This window comes from Antechinus flavipes, chromosome X (assembly GCF_016432865.1).
Source record: "Antechinus flavipes isolate AdamAnt ecotype Samford, QLD, Australia chromosome X, AdamAnt_v2, whole genome shotgun sequence".
In the NCBI taxonomy this organism is placed as follows: domain Eukaryota; kingdom Metazoa; phylum Chordata; class Mammalia; order Dasyuromorphia; family Dasyuridae; genus Antechinus; species Antechinus flavipes.
Window position 1 is genome coordinate 65,279,815 of NC_067404.1, and position 17,848 is coordinate 65,297,662.

At 40.4% G+C, this 17,848-nt stretch overlaps 1 protein-coding gene across 1 annotated transcript in view; it reads left to right on the top strand.

The window, feature by feature from the left end:
* The window catches only part of KLHL4 (kelch like family member 4), a 176,105-nt gene extending 161,949 nt beyond the window's left edge, over nt 1–14,156 (top strand). The window contains exons 9-11 of the mRNA XM_051967934.1: nt 3,733–3,945; nt 9,827–9,998; nt 12,428–14,156. Of these exons, the coding sequence (XP_051823894.1) occupies nt 3,733–3,945; nt 9,827–9,998; nt 12,428–12,487 (445 nt within the window). The 3' untranslated portion in view covers nt 12,488–14,156. The remainder of the gene's footprint in view (nt 1–3,732; nt 3,946–9,826; nt 9,999–12,427) is intronic.
* The last annotated feature ends 3,692 nt before the right edge of the window (nt 14,157–17,848 follow it).

A 17,848-nucleotide genomic window follows, 5' to 3' on the forward strand; every position in this document is an offset into this window, starting at 1 on the left:
CTACTGGATTGGGCTCTCCTACTGGGCCAGGCTATCTTGCTAGGCCAGAGGATATTGCTGGGCAAAACTATCCTGTTAGGCCATACTATCCTGCTTAGCTGGGCTGTCCTGCTGGGCCAGACTGTCTTACTAGGCCAGACCCTCCTGCTGGGTCTGGTTGGGCTGTTCTACTAGAACAGACTGTCTTACCAGGTTGGACTATCCTACTACCCTAGTCTGTTATGCTGGGCCAGCCTGTCCTTCTAGGCCAGATAATTCCCCTAGATCAAGGCTATCCTGCTGGGCAGCGCTGTCATGCTTGGCAAGACCCTCCTGCTGGGTCAGAGTGTATTGTTAGGCCATGCTGTTCTACTAGACCAGACTACCTTACCAGGGAGGACTCCCCTACTAAATCAGACAGTTCTGTTAAGTCACACTGTCTTACTAGACACTGCTGTCTTGTTAAATCAGACTGTCCTGCGTAGTTGGGCTGTCCTGCTGGGCCACACTGTCCTATGAGCCCAGACTCTTCTGCTGGGTAAGGCTGTACTCTTAGGCTGGGCTGTTCCACTACACCAGACTATGTTACTAGGATGCACTCCCCTACTAAATCAGGCAGTTATACTAAGTCACACTGTCTTACTAAACCCCGCTATCTTATTAAGTCAGACTGTCCTGCTTAGCTGGGTTGTCCTGCTGGGCCACACTGTCCTACAAGGCCAGACCCTCCTGCTGGGTCAGACTGTATGGTTAGGCTGGGCTGTTCTACTAGAACAGACTCTTACCAGGTTGGACTATTCTACTAGCTTAGTCTGTTATGCTGGGCCAGCCTGTCCTTCTAGACCAGAATATTCTCCTAGACCAGGCTATCCTGCCGAGCAGCACTGTCCTGCTTGTCCAGACCCTCCCGCTAGGTCAGTGTGTTGTTAGGCCACACTGTCCTACTAGACCAGACTATCTTACTAGGATGGACTCTCCTCCTAAATCAGGCAGTTATGCTAAGTCACACTGTCTTACTAAACCTCGCGGTCTTATTAAGTCAGACTGTCCTGCGTAGCCGGGCTGTCCTCCTGGGCCACACTGTCCTACTAGACCAGACCCTCCTGCTGGGTCAGGTTATACTGTTAGGCTGGGCTGTTCTTCTTCTACACCAGACTGTCTTATGAGGCTGGACTACCCTACTAGCCTAGTCTGTCCTGCTCTGCCAGCCTGTCCTTCTATGCCAGAAGATTCTACTAGATCAGGCTATCCTGCTGGACAGCGCTGTCCTACTTGGGTCTCCTGCTGGGTCAGGCGATACTGTTAGGGCTGGCTATTCTATTAGACCAGACTATCTTACTAGGGAGGACGCCTCCTCCTAAATCAGGCAGTCCTGCTAAGTCACACTGTCTTACTAGATACCGCTGTCTTGTTAAGTCAGACTGTTCTGATTAGCTGGGCTGTCTTGCTGGGCCACACTGTCCCAGACACTCCTGCTGGATCTGACTGTATTGTTAGGCTGGGCTGTTCTTCTATCCCAGACTGTCTTATGAGGCTGGACTACTCTACTAGCCTTGTCTGTCCTGTTAGACCACCCTGTCCTTGTAGGCCAGACAATTCTACTAGACCAGGCTATTCTGCTGGGCAGCGTTGTCCTACTTGGGTCTCCTGCTGGGTCAGGCTGTACTGTTAGGCCATGCTGTTCTCCTAGACAAGACTATCTTACTAGGGAGGACGCCCCTCCTAAATCAGGCAGTCCTGCTAAGTCACACTGTCTTACTAGACACTGCTGTCTTGTTAAGTCAGACTGTCCTGCTTAGCCGGGCTGTCCTGCTGGGCCACACTGTCCTACCAGGCCAGACCCTCCTGCTGGGTCAGGCTGTCCTGTTAGGCTGGGCTGTTCTTCTTCTACACCAGACTGTCTTATGAGGCTGGACTACCCTACTAGTCTAGTCTGTCCTGTTCTGCCAGCCTATCCTTCTATGCCAGAAGATTCTACTAGACCAGGCTATCCTGCTGGACAGCGCTGTCCTACTTGAGTCTCCTGCTGGGTCAAGCGGCACTGTTAGGGCTGGCTATTCTATTAGACCAGACTATCTTACTAGGGAGGACGCCCCTCCTAAATCAGGCAGTCTTGCTAAGTCAGATTGTCTTACTAGGCTCAACTGTCCTGTTAATTTAGACTGTCCTGCTATGCTAGGCTTTCTTATTAGACCAGGGTATCCTACTAGACTGGGCTTTCCTGCTGGGCACAATCAGGCTGTACTGTTAAACTGGGCTGTTCGTCTGCTACACTAGACTGTCTTATGAGGCTGGACTATCCTACTAGCCTTGTCTGTCCTGCTGGGCCAGCCTGTCTTTCTAGGCCAGACAACTCTCCTCGACCAGGCTATCCTGCAGGGCAGCGTTGTCCAGCTTGGATTTCCTGCTGGGTCAGGCAGTACTGTTAGGCCTGGCTGTTCTGTTAGACCAGACTCTTACTAGGCTAGACTATCCTAGGATCCTAGTCTGCCCTACTGGGCCAGCCTGTCCTTCTAGCCCAGATAATTCTATTAGACCAGGCTATCCTGCTGGGTGGCGCTGTCCTACTTGGCCAGACTCTCCTGCTGGGTCCTGCTGTGGTACTGTTAGGCCTGACTGTTCTATTGCACCAGACTATCTTACTAGGCTGGATTATCTGATTGAATCAAGCTGTCCTGCTGTCCAACTGTCTTACTAGGCCTAGCTGTCCTCTAAAGTCAGAATGTCCTACAATGCTAGGCTGTCCTACTAGGCCAGGGTATCCTACTGGACTAGGCTCTCCTACATCAGGCCATGCTGCTAGGCTAGAGGATCCTGCTGAGCACAATTTCTCCTGTTTGGCCATACTTTACTGTTTAGCTGGGCTGTTTTGCTGGGCCTGTCCAGAATTTCCTGCTGGGCAGTGCTGTTCTGCTAGTCCAGACTTTCCCGTGCTCAGAACCGTCCCGTTAGGTTGGGCTGTCCAGTTAGGCCAGGCTGTTCTCCTGGGCTACACTATCTTATGAGCTTGGGTTGTCCTGCTGGGCCAGGCTACCCTGCTAGGCCAGAAAATCCTGCTTTGTAGAACTGTCCTGTTAGACCATCCTGTCCTGCTTAGCTGGGTATCCTGCTGGGCCAGATTGTCCTGGTTGGCCTGCCTCTCCTGCTGGGTCAAGTTGTAGTGTTAGACTGGGCTTCTACGAGACCAGTGTCTTCTGCTAAATCACACTCTCTAACTAGGCTTTATAATCTTGCTAAGTCGGATTTCTGCTAGGTCGGACTGTCCTACTAAACCTAGCTGTCCTGTTAGGCTGGGGTATCCTGCTAGGCTGTACTGCCTTATTGGACTGGGCTGGGCTGGGCTGTCCTGCTAGGTTGGACCAGGCTACCCAAAGGTAAAATTGTATAGCTTGTGAAGCTTGTCTTTAATGATGTTCATGTCTCCTTTTAGCATTATTCTCCATGTTCCACACTGGGCTTTTCCCCTACACAATCTCTTATCCATCCTTATATACAGGAATGTTGAGGGCCTTTAACAATTTAAATGCCTCAAGAACTAAAACAACCATAATTGTAGTAGTGAAATTTCAGGCTCTAGCTGAGGGATAGGAAAAGACTCAGTTTATAGCATATGACCTTCTTTGTCTACTCCAAAACTCAGCACTGCTATTAATTAGAATCTCTATAATATTTCAGTGATTTTTCCATGGCTCCTTCCTTGCTCAATCACTTTAAGAAATGGAGAGCATCATACCATTATCTTTCTTTTTCTAGGTTATATGCTGTTGGTGGACGAGATGGAAGCTCCTGTTTAAAGTCTATGGAGTGTTTTGACCCTCACACCAATAAATGGAGTATTTGTGCATCAATGTCAAAGAGGCGGGGCGGCGTTGGGGTTGCTACGTACAATGGATTGTTATATGTTGTTGGAGGCCATGATGCCCCTGCATCCAGCCACTGCTCCAGGCTTTCTGATTGTGTCGAAAGGTACCTTTTCTTGCTTTCGTATTTCTCTCTTTCTTATCCCCTTCTTTCCCTGCCCTTCTATTTGTCCTTCCTTTTTCCCCTCTTTCGCTCACTTCTTTTTCTTTCTTTCCATTCCTTCCTCAGTTTCTTGTCCTCTCTTCCTCCCTTCCTGCCCCTCCCTTCTTTGCTTCTTCTTGCTCTGCTGCGCTTCCTTCTATTTTCTTCCTCTCTATAAATTAATGATACAAAATTTTACTTAACTCATGCTAAGCACTATGCTAGGAACTATTGGAGAAACAGTAGGAGACAGGATCCCCATCCTCTATGAGTTAATGAGGTGTGACTGTACAGATCGTTCTTTTTACAAACATCAGAACATTGAATAAGCCTTGTGCTTCATTCAGAGTAGTCATCTGCTAGGGACTAGGTAAGTATACTTATCCCAAAGAGGCTGCCATGGTTATGAATTTGGGAGCATCACATCTGGAATTGCTTTCAGAGCCATGTTAGCCCCAGCCACCCACATCCAGAGTCACACATACATATTATATGCCTCCTCACTGTAATTTCAGCGTGATTTTTTCCCTTCCTATCGCCCCTAGACCTCCCACCACAATTATCATTCCTGAGATTAACTTACTGATGTTATTTAGCAAACTTAGCTCATTATGACATTTGGCTGCTTTGGAAATAAAGTCCACTCTCAAAGGCCACAGTGGTTCATGAGCATGTCCTACAGGCTTGAGTGTTGGATGGATGTGATCCACCCTGCTGTTCCTGACCATCTGGAGAGGTTAGCAAAAGCTGTCTGTGTCTTGTTTAGGTGTCCACCAGAAAACATTACAAACACCTTCAGGTCCTTTTGTGTATGCTTTTCCTGACAAAGAGAGCAGCAGATAAAATTCCAGAGTTATAGAGTGTGAAAACTGATTGGGACCTCAGAGATCACCCTTTCCTAATTGCTGGTCCATAGCCCAAGACAAATCCCTAGGACATTTTACTACCACAGGCCTTCCTCAAAACCAAAACCATTAGAAACTCTGTATTCTGACTTTTTTTAACCTCAGACTCCTGGTCTGTGGCCCTGAGGCACCAAAGAAGTACCTCCCATATAGGATACTCAAGATAGAGAAGTTATAATTTAGCGTGGCTTGGAAAATATTCCTAGACAGCATCTAGTTCAACTCTTCATTTAAAAGAAATGAAGCCCAGAGAGGTAAAATAAGACTTTTATCAAAGGTTACATGGCAAGGATCCCAGTTTTTTGCCTGGACTCTCCTCCATATGGTACTTATAAGAGTGTGGGAGTTAAGCATAAATTATTGGCTATATAATAAAATAAACCTTTTCATTCTACTTCCAGACAAAAAAAGGCATCCTACCAAAGCAACAAAGCCTTTTAGCCCTGATCAGTCTAAAATTTCCATTTCCTCTAAGAGCCCAAGTGCTGAGTCACACAGTCAGCTGGAAAAAAATCAGGGAATCTTTGGGCACGTCGAGTACAGACCTCATTACAAGTACATTCTGAAGTGGGAAACTGTAGCCACAGTGAGAAAATACGACGTGTCTGGGAGCAATGAAATAATCAGTTGCAAGAGTTTCCTCTTTTTTAGATTTAAGGAGAATTATTTTAAAGACAACATATATTCAGAGTGACCTGCATGAGTGAAAAAAATGGTCAGGCACCTAACTTCCCTAATGTGGCCTAAATAAATTCACCCCCAAGACAAATAAAATGGATTTGAACTATAGGTAAGTTATCTAAGTATTTTATTTTGATTTTAGACCATAAAAATTAACATCTTGAATTCTATACAGACAGAATAATGTCTGTAAGATATTCTCTACTTCATCAGCTAATGCATAATAGCAAGTAAAAATAGGCCTGTGGATGAGACGCTATGTGGGACAATGGAGTTATCCAGAGTTAGTCAAAAGGAACTGGATTCACGTGCCAGTTCTGGATAGCTTGGAAGATGCTCTGATCTCTCTGGGCCTTGTTTTTGTCAACTCATTTAGAAGAATACACAGGATGACCTCTAAGGTCACTTCCAGCCCCGAATCTAAAAGCCTATGTTTTAATTAGTGTGAGCAAGTTACCCATGAAGGAGAAAGTTGAATAAAGGATGTCCTAAAAAGAAATGTATGAGTATATAAGGAAGATGGATTGATAACATAAGGAGAGCCAGGGATAGATAGGCACTCCCTGGATCTTTGAAATGCCAAGAGAACATAAAGAAGACCCCCAGCATATTGGGCAGATTTACTGTGATAAAGGCATGATGGAAAGTTACACAGGGATAAGGTATCATCTACCTTGTTGGAGAGAGTAGCCATATCGATGATATCATAGATCCAGTGGAACACAGGAGTATATTTTACGCACATCCGGTGTGGCTCATTGTATATTCAGATCCCTATGGGGTAGCTAGGCAGCATTGTAGTAGATAGAGTGCCAGGCCTGGAATCAGGAAGACTGAATGCAAATGCAGCTTCAGCTACTGACTAGCTATGTGACCCTGGGCAAGTCACTTAACCCTCTCCCCCTCCCCCATTTACTTCAGTTTCCTCATCTGTAGAATGGGCTTCATAATAGTACCTACCTCCCAAGGTGGTTGTGAGGTTCAAATGAGATAATAATTAGAAAACATTTAGCATAATCCCTAGCACAGAGTAAGAAGCTATATAAATATTATCATAACTCATGCCATGTTGAGATTTTATTAACTTCTTCATTGTGGAAAACATTTGTTCCATAGTGAAGCCCCTAAGCTGCAATTGGAAAGTATGTAGAAGATGCTTTTAGCATGATCTGGTGCATTGTTTGCCGCTCAGCATCTCTGAGAGGACTTATGTCCTAACACATGGCTCTCTGAAGGATCATAGCCAGAAAACAGGGCCCCATCGGTGCTGTGCATTTTTACAAGGGAGATGTAAAGTTAACCTCAGCAAAGCACCAAATAAATTAGTAACATTACTTTTATGACTAAACATCACTGTAGACCATCCAAATAACTGAGCATTCTCTTTTGTGTGTAGACTGGGAAAATTTAAGCTAAATAGTTATCTCCTGAGAGACAGTACCTCCAGACTCCCGGCCTCAGTTTCCTCACTCACTTAGGACATACATTTTAAGCACTGTACAACCCCTGGATGTAATGTCAACCTCAGTCCCCCAAGCTAGCTTACACATCTTATTCCAGGCCATTCCTCCCATGGTACCAGATCATCTCAGAATGACAGGAAATGCTGGATGGCACCTAGTGGAAGCCACCTCATCCAATCCTCTCACTTTTCCAATTATGGAACCATGGCCTAGAGAGAGTATGTGTCTTGCTACTGATTACACAGGTAGGAAGCAGTCAACAACACTGAAACCCACGGCCTCCAGCTTTCCCCTGCACCACACTGCTTGTCTCAGAGGTGACTTGACTTTAAGGAGTTGAAGGACAAGGACATTGGTTTGGTGGCCATGGAGTTTTATATTCTATAAAGGTCTAAAGGTCCACAGGAAGTTAAATTTCCTTGCAAACACGCACAGCAAAAATAATAAGATCTCCTTTTTCTTGTTCCAGATGCACTTAGCTTAACAACAGTCATAATAACATCAATAATACTGCTAATATTAACTTGCCATTTATATATAGACTTTTAAGGTTTTCAGGCTGCTTTCCCTCTATTATCTCATTTAACATGTGAACTGACAGCATTCCATTTCCTAATTCACTATTCTTCCTCTTTAACAACAACAAAAAGAAAAAAAAATGTTAAACCTTCGGTTGAAACATGTTCGAACATCCTTGCAAAGAAAGTGACAAAATGACTGTCTCTCACCAAGACTTCTTTTGGCCTTGAAAAATGTGGAGGAGCCTCAGATCCAGCTGTGTGCCACCAAAAAATGATTTGGGTTGTAGTAGGAGTGAGGGGGATGAAGGTGATTCCCTTTACATCAGTGGGGGGAAAAGAAGTACAGAAAGTTATATAGATGTCCTAATAACATTGGAATTAGCGAAACAGGAGTAGAAACTTGGACCTCTTCACTATTGGCTCACCGTGCTTTTCCTGAGAGCATCCTCAGTTGTATAGTGTATATACCATAGCTAATATCTAAGGGGAACGAGAAACAAAAGGGAAAGAAATTTCTTTAGGTTTGTAATCAGCCTGTTACTAAGCATATGGATCTGATGGTCTTTTCCTGAAGGTCTTTATTAGTACCAATGTTGTAGACATTTGTCCTTCACTTAACTTTTGGAAGAATAGATATTACTCAGCTCCTCTGGCTAATGGGAACATTGGCCAGATTTTATTAGTCACCATACAAAGACAAAATTTTGAATCTTTTAGACCAAAAGAAAAACAAGTTATCTAAAATGAGTTGTTATTCACACATGTGGCAGTCCTCATAGACAGATGAGTTTTGCAGCAATTGATCATAGCAGTTTTGCTGAATTGAGGATTCAGTGTGATAGAAAATGAAGCCAGAGAATTTAACAATGTTACCACATAATATGTAATATAGTACATGCTGCTAAAATTTAAGTGATTAAATATTTTTTTAATGTTGTGTTGAATCTATACAATCTAAAAGAATCCTGATTACACAGACAAGATGATCCATTCATTCACTCACTCACATTTACTAAATAGCTATTCTGTGCAATGTATTTTGCTAGATTTGGGGGAAGACAGAAAGATCAAGAAGGCCCTGTCCCTTCCCTCAAAGAACTTCTAATTAATGCACTTGCTAGAAAGAATACATGTATGAAGTTAGACATGTTACAAAGCATATTAAGGGCATTAAAGAAATACAAATTGGCCTTACTTAGGTCAGATTAAAGAAAAATTACGTTTCAATTATGTTCAAATAGAAACAGATGGAACAAGTAGATGTGATAGAAGAGATAGGTTAACAAGAAGCTTGAACTTTAAAATATAGTAGAGTATCGTAAAATTAATTTTCTTTACTCAAATAAATTTACCATTTGATTTTTTTAGTAGAAAAAATAAAATCAGAGAGTCTTGTAACAAGGGTTAAGGTGAGTGGATTGGTTTATTGGTTTCCTCTTTTTGATTTTATTATTCTATACCAGCTAGGAAAATGCTACAAGCCTCGTGACAAGAATTCCTCAAGGCTTTCCAATGAGTAAGCATCAGTGGATTTTCTTCTGTTCCAGTGATAGAAAAGATTAAGGGGAAAGGAGTTAACACAAAAATGAAATGGGGGAAAAAACCCTACAAAACCTAGGGCCCCTCCAAAAAAGAGGCAAGGAAATAGAGGAGAAGGACAAACTAGGAGCGTGGCCAATACCTCTCTGCAAACAATATTAAATGCAAGATGCCCTGATTCTGGTACCCAAAGTCAAAAAACTTGTAGTTACATTCTGTGTTATTTTCAATTTCAGTCCTTACACAGGTTGGGACAGGTGCCTCACACAGAACTTTGATCAGGAAACAAAATAAAGTCAAAGTTGCTCAAAAACCATAATTTTAGTCACTGGGCAGTTTTTCTTTCAGGGATGTTATGAGGAATTCTAAGACTTCCTTTCTGAGCCAACAAAGACATTTTTGATAACTTGCAAATGTTTTGTACATTTATAATGTGCTTGGAGAGTCCTCTAGTGGTTGAACGAAGACATGCAGCCTATTAAACAGTGCTAACTTTATTGAGGAGAGCTGTTAAATATTCTTGAATTATACTGTCAAGTTTTTGTTTTGAGAAGTCCTTGTGTATTTCAATAATATGTGTGTATGTATATGTATGTGTATATATGTATATATGTTTTATATATATGTGTGTTTGTGTGTAAATACATATGCAAATTTTACATATGTGTAGATGGTTATTTGGGGCTGTCTTCCCACTGGATTACCTTCCCACAATTTTTCTTCTAAAATTTCTTAGATATGACCCGAAGACAGACACATGGACAACAGTAGCACCTTTAAGTGTCCCTCGTGATGCTGTTGGAATCTGTCCTCTTGGAGATCGCTTGTATGCTGTGGGAGGATATGATGGACATTCGTATTTGAACACAGTCGAGTCCTATGATACACAAAATAATGAATGGACAGAGGTAAGAACATAGAAACAATAATACACAGAGCACTTTTCCCTGGATTCAAAAAATGTATCCCAACTCTTGGCAACTCTGTTAGCTGCTGAGCAGGGGGCATGGAGGGGGCAGGATTCTGTGAAATGTGTTATAATCACAGCATGCTGGAGTGGGGCGTGCCATCTCACACCATCCAGTTCAGACCCGTCTGCAACTCGGATCCTCCTGATGAACTTCCTGACAAATGAGCCTCTGGATTCTGCTCAAGAGACTTCCAGTCATAAGAAATGTAGGTCTTCCCATAACAGTCCATTCTTTGGGAGAATAACACTAATCGTTTAGGATAAAACCTTGCTCCCCACCTTTCCTGGTTCTGCTCACTTGAATCAAGTAAAATAAATAATAAACCTAACCTCCATTCTGTGGAACAATCATAACAACCTTCAAAAATAGAAAGCAAGACAGCCCTGGGTCCACATTCTCTAAGGAGAATGCTTCATATCATAGATTTCGAGATAGGATCCAGTCTCTTATTACTAAAAGCTGGGATCATAAAGGGCTTCATGTTGGAGATGGCATATGAAATAGAGGAAACCCAAAAGGTCATCTAGTCTGACCTACTTTTCTTTCAGATGAAATTCAGTTCAGAATAGTTGCCCAAGGTCATATATGTAGTCAGTGACAGAGCTGGGATTTGAACGCAGGTCCTTTGACTCCAAATTCAAAATAGATCCCTTCAAACCCTCCCCATTGGAACTGCCTTATTTCTGAAAATCTCTGTTTTTCCAGTTTTGGGGTTCATGACTTGGGTAATCTTTAACATTTCCCTCCCCTTGACCATATATGATCAGTTGCCAGGTTTTGTCAGTTCCAGCCACACATCATCGCTGGTATATTTTTCACTCACATGCAGCCTCTTCCATAGTTGAGGCTGTCGGCCCACCTTTCTCGACTATGACAGTGATCGCCTACTTGGTGTCTCTCCCCATCAGCAGTCTATCTTCCATGGAGTTGTGAAATAAGTTTTCCTACTATATCCATCTACCCAAGGAGCTTCAATGGCTCTCTAATAGTCTGATAGAAGAGCTCTGAGATAAAACACATATTCCTTTGACATTTTATACAATCAGAATTCCTTTCTGGGTTTCGTGAACATTATCTCTTCACACACTTTCCATTCCAGCCATGCCATACAAAACAAGCTGTTGCTCATGCTAATGTAGCAACCTATGCAAAATGAGGTACAGATTCCCACCCCAAATAAATTTATTTTACCTGGAACCCTCTAGAGAAGGAGGCTTAGCATGAAGAGTTATCCACAAGAGAAGTTTGAGGTGATAGAAAAGAGAAACTGTTATTTCAGTAACCCCCAATCACCATATGTAACTGAGGTGATCAGGAAATTTGAGCTGAGGGGCAGCCCTGTGCACAGAGGACAGAAAGGGAAGAAGATCACTATTAGAGAAGCAGGAGAGATTGAGCTGAGATGTAAGAACGAACAAACTTTCTGAGCATTATCCATTAAAAGGTACAACGAAACTATTTTGCTGAGCAACTTTTTTTTGGCTTTGATGTCTTTGGATAGTAGGACAGACCATCTTTCAGAGGATCCTAGACTTGTGCTTTAGACTTCAAGAGGTATAGCAGAAATAACACCATACTCCAAGGTCAAGAGGCCCTTCTAGGTTTTGGCTCTCCCGTTAACTAGTTAGATGTTTCAGGGCAAATTATCTCCCTTCTATGGGCCTTAGCTTAATCCTGTACCATATATGTTGATTCACTTAGATACCCTGGATATCCTTTCTAGCTCTTACATCTTCTAGGTTTTGGATTTCTAAATGTTTGTCACAAAAAGAGCTAACACTGAAGAGACTTACATGAACTGACGCTGAGTGAAATGAGCAGAACCAGGAGATCATTATATATACTTCAACAACAATACTGTATGATGATCGATTCTGATGGACGTGTCCCTCTTCAATAATGAAGATGACCCAAATCAGTTCCAGTAGAGCAGTAAGGAACTGAACCAGCTACACCCAGCAAAATAACTCTGGGAGATGACTGAATCACAACATAGAATTCCCAATCCCTCTATTTTTGGCCGCCTGCATTTTGGATTTCCTTCATAGGCTAATTATATACTATTTCAAAGTGCGATTCTTTTTCTACAGCAAAATAACTGTTTGGACATGTATACATATATTATATTTAACTTCTACTTTAATATATTGAACATGTATTGGTCAACCTGCCATCTGGGGGAGGGAGTGGGGGAAAGGAGGGGGGAAAATGGAACAAAAGGTTTGGCAATTGTCAATGCTGAAAAATTACCCATGCATGTAACTGGCAAATAAAAAGCTATAATAATAATAAAAAAACAAAAAGAGCTAACACCCATTCCCCAGGATCGCATTTAATGACATCAATCTGTATCTCTTTCTCTTTAGGAAGTTCCTGTTAACATCGGAAGAGCTGGAGCATGTGTTGTAGTTGTGAAACTGCCCTAATGAGAGCCAGCAAATTTAAAAAGCAAACCAAATTCCCAGCCCATGAACCAGTGCAGGAGGAGAAGAAGAAACCAAACACATTTGAAATAGCAGCTGTACTTGTTTGGAGCCAAATCATATCAGATTTGGAATAGAGTTTCTTTATTTTCTAAGCAGAAATTACACATGACAGCCACCTACAAATGTTGTCATAGTTGATTCATATAAATCCCAGCTAATAAACCAAGCTTCAGTCTTCTGACTAAAACTTGGTAAAAACCAAGGCAGGACATGTTATCATGTGAAACAAAATGGAGGAAGGAGTGTTGGCTTTAGAGTCACAGGACCTTGGTTCAAATCCTGGATCTGCCACTTGCTAGTCTTAGGCAAGTCAGTCTATCTGGGCCTCAGTTTCCTAAGCTGTAAAATAAAGAGGTTGGACTCTATGACCTCTACATCCCTTCCAGATCTGAATCTATGATCCTATGAGTTGATGGTCTCTAAGCCCTTACCATTTCTGTGTCCTTCACTAAAACTTGAAGGAGACTTTAACATGTTTTCCAAACCCTCACAGTATTAGTAGCAGTTTTCAATTTCAAAAACTTTCAGAATTGGCAAATGCTGTGGAATTGTCCCTTGCCAAAGGAAAAAAAAGTTTGTCTGAGTACCTAAAATATTATGATTGAACATCAGAGTGAATATCTGAGGCTCTAAAGTAAGAACGTTCAAATCTCCTTAAATTCCAACAAGACATTCTTTTCTTACTCCATTACTGTCTCAAAAAATACTAAAAATTAGTCTGTTGACCCATACTGCTGTTATGCTAATTGCAGTATGCTATCTTCTTCATGAAAATAAGAGTTCTTTACTCACCATCTGCTAGGTCTTACTCACCAATTGAATTGGACTTTCCTTATATTTAATTGTGGAAGAGATCTGGTAGCAAGATATAGTTAGGGGCCTTTCATAACCAACTCACACATTGAAAAAAAATACAGTATTTGTCACATCAATACAAACTATGATTTTAGCTTCAAAGCACCACCTGCTACCAAGAGAGAGTGGGTAGTAAGCTCCTAAAACATGCCTGGGAACTCAGTGATTATCAACCATTAATTATGTTCGCTAAAAATTAAATAAAATTATGATTGAAATTCAAAATGGAGATAAGCTTCATAGAAAGTTGGCAATCACTCGGAAACACCAGTGTTCAACATGCATGATTGTTTCTACAGTTTTCTTTCATATGTCAGTTTATATGAAGTTGATTTTCCTTGCCATTGCTTTTGATAATTTCAGTCTTGTAAGGTTCCAATAAGGAACATTTAGAATGTACATCTAATCAAGTATAAAATTGTAGTTGGGTAGTGACCATTTTGACTTTAAAATTTACCTTTCATTTAGCTATAAAATCATTCAAGATAAATCATTGAGAAAGTCTCCTTTTGACAACTTTGCAGGTTGTGAAATTAGATTTCATTTTCAGATTATGAATGAATACACGTTACTTTCAATCAGCTTTTTACCATTGGTTGTTTAAAAAAAAAAAAAAACTTTTCAGAATCTTCACGGAATGATACAGAGAGTGAATCATCTTTATTGGGTTTTAATGTTACAATGGAATTGACACAAAGTGATATTTGGAATTTGGTAAGTGGAATTCAAATAAACGTGGCTTTCTCTGATAGAATGAGTGATTCTTGAATGCGATTAATGTAAGTGTCTCCCCACTCCTTTTCATGCTCTCCTTTCCAGTACCCAAAGTAATGTAACATAAATATCCAAGTGTGATAAAGTCTTTATACAACCCCACAAGTGGTCCTTCAGAGCAGATGCCATGGCAGAGCCTTCTCTTCTATTACCCAAAGCACCTAAAAAGTTCTAGATACATAGTGATTACTTAAAGACTAAGCAATTATTCTTCATTCCCAACCAGGACCTAGAATTTAATATGGATATTCATAATATCCTAAGATTTAGAGGGAGAAAGGATTTGAGAAATCATATACTCCCTCTTTTTACAGAGGAAAAAACTGAAGCAAGCCATATAGTTAATAAATAAGAGAGGCAGGTCTTCTGACTTCAGGTCCAAAGTTCTTTCCACCATATAATGTTGCCTTCAATGCTGTAGCTTAGGATAAGGAGTATAAGAAAGTCATGGGAAGATATGTTTGGATAGAAGACTCCATCATCTATAAAGTTGTACCACATAGACAAAAGCCCACCACCCATTTGGAAGAGCAGCCTTGTCTTCCTCCTTAGCTATCTATTTATCTATCACTGCTGCACTCTACCTTGCAGGGTATATGTACTTTTCATGGCTCACAGCATTCAAAGGTAGGGCGTCAGAAGAGTAAAGCAGTTTCCCTCAAGATTCTTCTTTGCAAGCTTCGGTCATGTGGCATTTAAGCAGCCAGGCCAAGGTGGTGCTGAAACAATTGAATTTAGATGGAGAAAGCTGTTTCTTTTGTGTCTAAGGGAAGAGGAGAAAGAATACTGCTAACACTGTCTTGACCCAGAAGAAAAACTTAGAAGTCACCAGGTCAATAATCTCTTGCTAATCAACAAAAGTACAAATTTTTGACGCCAAAACAAATATATCTCAATAGTTTTAATTATAGCCATCTTGACAACATAAGTAAACACCTGCATTTGCAATACCAGATTGACTTTTTTGACTGAAATAATCAGTCCAGGTAAACATATTCATTCATTCAAAAAATAATTTTAGTAGCACCTCTGTACCCCACAGAAGGCTAGTTATACAGATCTTTAGTCAAACTGGCCCATTTAATGGGGAAAGTCATTTCTGTTGTATAACCTATGTGTAACCTACATAACCAACTCAATTAAACTGAAATGACTGGTTTTTTGCCCAAATTCTGTAATGATAGCTCACAAATCTCTTTTAAGGAATCAATGAAAGGGAAAAATCTCATCTCATGAGCTTTCTGTTAACAATCCCAAATGCAGATTAAGAAAGTTGCCTGTTGCCACAATCAGGAAAACCCAGGACCTAGCAGCTTGCAGCTTTCACCTTAAAGGATCGAAGGGCCTGGAATCTGATATTCCTAAAGACAAAGGAACTTGGATTGCAGCCAAGAATCAACTATCTAGCTAAATTGAGCATTATTTTTCAGGGAAGAAGATGAACATTCAATGATACAGGTGACTTTCATTTATTTCTGATGAAAAGACCAGATCAGAACAGAAAATTTGACCTCCAAAGAAGCATAACTCTTGAGAATTATATCTCTGTTATGGGTATACTTAGAGAGGTCAAGTATAATATGATTTTACTGTGATAATATAAAAAAGAAACTAGAGGTAGAAAGGGGATTGTACTGGAAAAAAGAAAATGGAGGTAAAATGAGGGAAATTACATCTTATGAAGAGGCAAAGAACTATTATAAGTGAGAGAAATAAAGGAGGGGATGAACATTGTGTGAATTTTACTCTCATCATATTTGGCTCAAAGAGAGAATATAAGATATATTTGGTTTCACAAAGAAGCTTGTCTCATCTAACCCTAAACCTCTCTCTAACCCTAACCCTAAATGAGTAAAAAAATCAAAAGAATGATTGATAGTTTCTATAAAGAAAGAGAACAGCTTTTCAACCCTGAAGAGACTAATAGCAGACAGTCTCCAGACAATTGTTAGTCTCCAATACAAAAGGCTCTCCTAGAAGAGACTATTAAAAACCTTAAAAGAGAGCTAGAAGAAAAATGGGGAAAGGAAAGAGAAGCTATGCAAGAGAGTACAGAAAAGGCACATAACTCACTAAAAGAAAAATTTGATAAAGTGGAAAAAGAAAACAACTTACTGAAATGTGAATTGGAAAAGGTAAAAAACTCCCAAGAAGTGGAGGGAAACAGAATTTGCGAATTGGAAAAAGAAAATAACTCACTAAAAAAAAAAAATTAGTGAAATGGAAAAAAATTCCATAGAGCAAAACAACTCAATTGGACATATACAAAAAGAAGTAAAAAAAAGCTAATGAAGAAAATAACTCACTAAAAATCAGAACTGAACAAATAGAAATGACTGATTCATTGAGACAGCAAGAATCAGTCAAGCAAAACCAAAAAAATGAAAGATTGGAAAAAATTGTTAACAATTTACTTGGAAAAACAACAGACCTGGAAAATAGATCTAGGACAGATAACCTGAGGATCATCCGACTACCAGAAAATTATGATGAAAAAAAGAGCCTAGATACTATTTTACAGGAAATCATCAAAGATAACTGCCCAGAAGTAATAGAACCGGAAGGGAAAATAGGTGTTGAAAGAATTCATCGAACACCTTCTGAAAAAGACCCTAAAATAAAGACTCCGAGGAATATTGTCAGAGTTGGCTCAAAGAGGAAACAATTGACATATTTGTTTTACAGAGATTCTTCTCTCACTTCATTAAAAAGTGGGAGAGGAAAAGGGAGAAGGAAAAAGTAATTAAGGGAAGGGTACAAGAAAGGGGAAGGGATTCAAAGGGAGGAGGGAGGGATACTAAAGAGGGAGAGCTGTGTAACGCAAGTGGGACCAATAAGTTTAATACTAGGGAAGAAGGGAAGGAGGGCAAGAAAAAGAAAAGTATAATCGGGGGATATTAGGATGGCAGGAAATACAGAATTGGTTATTTTAACCGTAAATGTGAATGGGATGAACTCTCCCATAAAGAGGAGGCGGATAGCAGAATGGATCAAAAGTCAGAACCCTACAATCTGTTGTTTACAGGAAACACATTTAAAACAGGGAGCTACATACAGAGTAAAGGTAAAAGGCTGGAGCAGAATCTATTATGCTTCAGGTGAAGTCAAAAAAGCAGGGGTAGCCATCCTTATTTCAGATCAAGCAAAAGCAAAGATTGATCTAATTAAAAGAGATAAGGAAGGAAACTATATCTTGCTTAAGGGTACTATAGACAATGAAGCAATATCAGTATTAAACATATATGTACCAAGTGGTATAGCATCTAACTTCCTTAAAGAGAAGTTAAGAGAGTTGTGAGAGAAATAGATTGCAAAACTATAATAGTGGGAGATCTCAATCTTGCACTCTCAGATTTAGATAAATCAAATCACAAAACAAATAAGAAAGAAATTAAATAGGTAAATAGAATATTAGAAAAATTAGGTATGATAGATCTCTGGAGAAAACTGAATGGTGACAGAAATGAGTATACTTTCTTCTCAGCAGTTCATGAAACCTACATAAAAATTGACCATATATTAGGATATAAAGGCCTCAAAATTAAATGCAGGAAGGCAGAAATAGTAAATGCTTTCTTTTCAGATCACAATGCAATAAAAACTACATTCAACAAAAAGTTAGGTGTAAATAGACCAAAAAGTTATTGGAAATTAAATAATCTCATCTTAAAG